Genomic DNA, 6092 nt, shown 5'->3' with positions numbered 1-6092 from the left:
TAAAATAAAAAATATATTGTTAAATAAAAAACAGATATACAAAATCCTCTCCAATAAATAAAGATCTTTTTGTCACATATCACATTCTCATTTATTTTGCCACATGTAATTTTGTGGTTTTTTTAAATTAATTTTTTATCCACATATCATTTTATGGTTTTTTCATTTTATTAAATTCCAAATAGTATTTAAATGCAATAATAAATGCATATCAATTTCATTAATGAACTTTCATTTTAATTTCAAAATTACTAAATTAAAGATTCATTGATTTTCTTTTTTTATTTATCTAAATTATTTGTTTAAATTTAAATAAGAAAAAAACACTTTAATTTTTATAATTCAATATAGTTCTCATTTTTCTTATATATATTCAAACTTTTCAAATATTTATATTTAGTTTTTTATTTAAATAAACTTATCTAATACATGAGTCTCACACCTTCTCTTAAAAATTTGAATTTCAATAAAAAAAAAAAAAAAAAAGTCATATGATAATGGAGTTGAAGCTTTGTGAGTGTGGATCTCGGTCGACTTGTTTAGCCTTACCCACCTCCTCTTAATTTAATCGAAGAAACAAAAAGGCAATATCAAAACAAGGGTTTCTTTTCCTTTCGTTTTCTCAACCATCATTTGCATTTGCATTTGCATTTCCATATTGGTTTCACCACCACCTCTCGCTTCCCCCCACTCTCTTCTTCACTCTCTTCCCCAACCCAAAAGATTCTTGCAGATTTTCTTTTTGGATCTATCATTCACCAATTCAAAATCCACTATTCAGATCTTCGTATCAATCTATTGGCTAACAAAATACCCAAAACGAAGAAACAAACATGAGCTCGGCTCCAGTTGTCTCCAGCGCTAATGGCAACGTCGATGAATATATTACTCAGCTCATGCAATGCAAACCCTTATCCGAACAAGAGGTTATTATTCTTATTATTATTGTTATTCAATAATCCCTAAATCCGTCTTTCGTTAATTTCGATTTCACGATTTGTTGCTTTAGGTTATATTTGGGTCTGATCTGACCATTTGAGCTGGGGTATTGTTCTTTTCGATTTCATTTGCACAGATCTGTTTACTGGATCAGATCTGGTTCAATTTAAGTTCGAAACTTTCAATTTTCAGTTTGAATTTACAAGTTTTTTTTCGGTAACTTAGTTGGTAGATGGTATCTCCGTATTAGATTTATGTTATATCTCGAATACATACTCGTTTTGGAAAATTTATACCGAAAGAAGAATTCGATTTAGATTGCTAACTTTTTCTCGAATTAATCGTTCCTAAGTTCCCACTATTTGAGATAAAATTATTCATGCTCCATGGATCTTCTACAATAAAGGATCTTTCTTTCGCCCAAAACTAAAGTTTCAGGAGTTTCATTTTTGAAATTTTAAGGAAGAATAAGCCATAGGGATCATAACTCTCGAAGAATTAACTGTAAAAAGCTTGCATCTTTACACTGTTGGATGCATATTAGACCTTATATATTAGAAATTTTTTCCTTTCTTTTGCTTCTTATAGAATGCCTTTCTTGTATGTGTTTCTAATAAACTCTGTTTCCATTCCACTGTAAGATGAATGCAAAAGTCCATCACTTTATTGTTGTTTATAAATTCAACCATGGTCATGCAGGTTAGGTTGTTATGTGAGAAAGCAAAGGAGATTTTAATGGTGGAAAGCAATGTACAGGTATGCTTCTTTTCTATTTTACCATGTGTATATATTAATATAACTTTATCTACAATTACACTTGAAGTAAATTTGATCTTTTTGTAATTTCACAAATCACAAATCACAATGAACTTATAAACTTTGTGCATTTGTGTTTCAGCCTGTTAAAAGCCCTGTGACAATCTGTGGTGATATTCATGGTCAATTCCATGATCTTGCAGAGCTGTTTAGAATTGGAGGGAAGGTTTGTATTTTGATTTTTGTTTTATACAATTATTTTAAGTCAAATTATTGTACTTTGAATTTTTAACTGATACAATTTGTTTTTTTTTTTTTTTTATTGAAGTGTCCTGATACAAATTATTTATTCATGGGAGATTATGTTGATCGTGGTTATTACTCGGTTGAAACAGTGACAGTAAGTTTTTGACTTTTTGACTCTTTGACTTCTATCTTTCTTGCTTATTATTCTTTTATCTTTTGGAAATTGTACTAATCATAAATCATTTACTATTTTTTCCACTTTCAGTTATTGGTTGCCCTAAAAGTCCGATATCCACAACGTATTACTATTTTAAGAGGAAACCATGAAAGTCGCCAGGTATTATTTATTATTTTTTTTAATTCACAATATAAATAGTTGGAAATTGAAATGATTTTACTTTTTTTGTAGATTACTCAAGTTTATGGATTTTATGATGAATGCCTACGAAAGTAAGTACCTTTTGTTCTTCCATTATCTACTTTTGCATTAATTTTTACAATTTGTTTACTCGTATCATTTCATTGATATTTAAATTGGTTTATCGTGCTTTGATGCCTCTGAATGGAATCATTTAGAGGTCACCTCTGATTGAATTAAAAGCCTTTGAACACTTAAGGAACCCTACTTTCTCTTAACCATTAAGAGTTTGGAGTCATTCAGCTCTAAATGGTTTTAAAAGTAGTATTTGGATAAATTTTCTAGAGTTCATTAATCATTACTTCATTTCACGTTTTGCTTTATATTTTAAATTTAACATCATATTTAAATTAACAAATTATGTATATTGTATTAAAACTTTTTTTTTTTTGTAGATATGGAAACGCAAGTGTGTGGAAGACATTTACAGATTTGTTCGACTACTTTCCACTCACAGCATTGGTTCGTTTTCTTTAGAATCCACAACATTTAATTACTTCGAATCTCAATTTCCAAAAATTGAAAATTTTATTTATTTTATAGGTTGAATCGGAAATTTTTTGTCTTCATGGTGGATTATCGCCTTCGATTGAAACCCTAGATAACATAAGAAATTTCGATCGTGTACAAGAAGTTCCACATGAAGGTCCGATGTGCGATCTTTTATGGTCAGATCCAGATGACAGATGTGGGTGGGGGATTTCTCCACGTGGCGCTGGATACACATTTGGCCAAGTATCTATTTTCTATTATTATCCTTTTTTTTAAATTTTTTTTTATTTAGAGTTAATCTCATAAAAGACCCTTATATTTTGTGTTTTTTCTGGATTAAACCCCAACTTTATTTATTTGCCTGAAAAAGACCTCAATTTTGTATTTTTCTTTCGAAAAAACCCTCAACCTTCTAAATGCTTGCAAATAAACCCTCAACTTTTTTAGTTTTTCTCGAAAAAACCCTCGCATTTTACAATTTTTTTGGGAAAAAGTGACTGAAAGGTCCGGATTGGAAAAAATGAAAAAGTACAAGGTTTTTTCAGGAAAAAGTTAAATTTGAGGTTTAATTCGGAAAAAACACAAAATATAAGGTCTTTTTTGAGATTAACCTTTTTTTTTTCTGGATTAAACCTCAACTTTATTTTTTGGGGTTTTATGCAGATAAGGCCAATTATTTTTGGAAAATCACATAACCTGTCATTTCCTGTTAAAAAAAAAGGACATTTTTGTTAATTTGGGCAAAATGTTAAATAATCGGGACTTTCAAAAAAAGATTTAGGACTTTATCAAAAAATTTCCCAAAATAATGAGACTTTTCTGTATAAAACCTTTATTTTTTGCCTGAAAAAGACCGTGTATTTTTTTTATTTATTCCGATCCAGCCCTTTTAGACATTTTTTTTCCAAAAAAAATTGTGTTCGAAAAACTAAATAGTCGAGGGTTTTTTCGGAAAAATAAAAAAAATATAAGGTCATTTTCAGGCAAAAACACAAAATATAAGGTATTTTATGAGATTAACTCTTTGATTTATTTATTTGTCGTGTTAATGTTAATGAGTTATTATTATTATTATTTTTTTTTTTAGGATATATCTGAGCAATTTAATCATAGCAATGGGTTAAAGTTAATTGCGAGAGCACATCAGCTGGTTATGGAGGGATTCAACTGGGGTCATGTAATGCTTTTTTTTTAAATATATATTTTTTTTGTTTAAAAAATGAAAGTTTTATTATTCTGATTTTTTTTTTAAATAAATGAATTATAATAGGAGCAAAAAGTTGTAACAATTTTTAGTGCACCTAATTATTGTTACCGATGTGGGAACATGGCTTCTATTCTTGAAGTAGATGATTGCAAAGGTCACACCTTCATTCAGGTATTAATTTTTTATTTTTTATTTTTTTTATATTAAGTGTTTGTTTGGATAAATTGTGTTTAGAAATATTTGAGAGAATTATGACATTGGGAAATGAAAGGAAAAAACAAAGGGTTAAATCTCATAAAAGACCTTATATTGTGTTTTTTCGGATTAAACCTCATCTTTATTTTTTTCGTGAAAAAGACCTTATATTTTTTCATTTTTTCCAAAAGAACCCTCAACTTTGTCTTTTTTTTTTTCCAAAAAAACTCTCAACCTTCTAAATGTTTCCAAATAAATCCTCAACCTTTCTAGTTTTTCTTGAAAAAACCCTCACATTTTACAATTTTTTTAGAAAAAAAAATTACTAAAAGGGCCAGATTGGAAAAAATGAAAAAATGCAAGGTCCTTTACATGAAAAAAAATTAAGTTGAGGTTTAATCTGGAAAAACACAAAATATAAGGTCATGTCTAAAATTTGGCTGATTCTTGTATTATCAACTCCTCTCACTCTAAATTTGATGAAATTTGTTTCTTATAATATAAGGGTAAATCGGTAATTTTGTTTGATTTGTAAAAAAAATTAAAAAAGAAACACCAACTAAAGAAAATATTGGATTGCAGTTTGATCCAGCTCCAAGGAGGGGGGAGCCAGATGTGACACGTAGGACACCAGATTACTTCCTGTGAGGTGAGCTGACGTGGCAGTGGGACCCTGTCAGCTTTTTTGTGATAAACTGCTGGATCATTTGCAATTAATTGTGAAGAAAAAAGCATGGCAACTCATTTGGTTTACAAGTATAGCATCGTGTAGTGGTTAATTTTCAATAATTTTTTTTTTTTTAAATTTTTTGCAATCTCGTATTTGTAGAAGCATAAAGTTGTTAAGGGTGGGGGAGGGGGTTATATAGAAGAAACACGATTTAACATTTGATGTTTTGGTTGTTTTTTTTTTTTCTTTTTTGACTCTAGTGTTAAAGAACACTTTATGGACTTGATATCTTGCATTTATTGGTAATTATTGAAAAATCATCATAGATGTTTTTACTCAAGTAAAATCACAAGACAATAACAAACTAAATTACTTGAGAGTGTTTGACAAAACTAGCTTAAAGCTTGTAGAAATGTTAGACAAAAGTAGATGTTCATAGATCACAAAGCTCTTGTATGTCATCTTAAAGTTGAACAATTACAATTTACGTTAATCCATTAGGATTATATCAACAAAGATTCCTCACTTTAATAAATTTGCTTTTCAAAAACTCTAAATCGACCCATAGCCAAACAATTTCAAAATTTGGGCTTTATCGGGTCTTCAACAGGTTGTAAATTGGGTAAGGGCCCAAGCCCAACTTTTGTAATCCGGTCTGGTCACATAAAGTAGTGTAGATGGGCTTTCGAAGCCGATTATAGGGTCAGTATCTTTCAAGAGACTTTTAAGAACTGTTTAACGAAACTTGTCAATTAAAGGAAATACCCCAACACCTATTGTTTTGATGATACTTTTTATATGAAAAACAAAAGAAATGTGAAGCTTAAAAATCGTTTTTCAGATTTGTGATTTAGCCACATAACCCTACCGTTTTTATGCACATCCAATAAGGATAAAAGGGTAAAAAAAATGCAAACCCTAGTTAACTAAAAGCAACTCTATAGATCTTATAGTATCATAACGTGTATGACTAGAAAATTGAAATGGTTATCAAAAGTGCAAAAAATGTTTAATAAATTATTAAGTTGTGTTCATTCGACAAGAAACGTTTGATGTTATTATGCCTTCACTCTTTAGTCTATGACATGATAGGTAATTATTAATGTTGTTGGTTTAAAGTTTGCAATTTAATTGTAAAATGCAAATTAAATTGCGTGCAATTGAAGATT

The 6092-nt window shown here is 29.3% G+C and overlaps 1 protein-coding gene across 1 annotated transcript; it reads left to right on the top strand.

Annotated features, from left to right (window-relative positions):
• The first annotated feature begins 575 nt into the window (after positions 1-575).
• Positions 576-5243, top strand: LOC145159661 (serine/threonine-protein phosphatase PP2A-2 catalytic subunit-like). The gene is made up of 11 exons (XM_079078682.1): positions 576-926; positions 1639-1695; positions 1838-1921; positions 2024-2095; positions 2207-2278; positions 2351-2391; positions 2755-2821; positions 2903-3094; positions 3939-4028; positions 4122-4229; positions 4836-5243. Exons 1-11 carry the CDS (start codon positions 834-836, stop codon positions 4899-4901), a joined length of 942 nt encoding a protein of 313 aa, XP_078934808.1. The 5' UTR covers positions 576-833; the 3' UTR covers positions 4902-5243.
• The last annotated feature ends 849 nt before the right edge of the window (positions 5244-6092 follow it).

This window comes from Lactuca virosa, chromosome 2 (genome assembly GCF_052849685.1).
Source record: "Lactuca virosa cultivar CGN04683 chromosome 2, Lactuca_virosa_CGN04683_v6, whole genome shotgun sequence".
Classification (NCBI taxonomy): Eukaryota; Viridiplantae; Streptophyta; class Magnoliopsida; order Asterales; family Asteraceae; genus Lactuca; species Lactuca virosa.
The sequence above is the reverse complement of the archived record's forward strand: the minus strand, read 5'-3'. Positions and strand labels throughout refer to the sequence as shown.

Coding starts and splice junctions, on each gene's coding strand:
- LOC145159661 (XM_079078682.1), top strand. CDS start 834: ATGAGCTCGGCTCCAGTTGTCTCCAGCGCTAATGGCAACGTCGATGAA. Junction 2,392..2,754: donor TATGATGAATGCCTACGAAA/GTAAGTACCTTT, acceptor TTTTTTTTGTAG/ATATGGAAACGCAAGTGTGT. Junction 2,822..2,902: donor ACTTTCCACTCACAGCATTG/GTTCGTTTTCTT, acceptor TTTATTTTATAG/GTTGAATCGGAAATTTTTTG.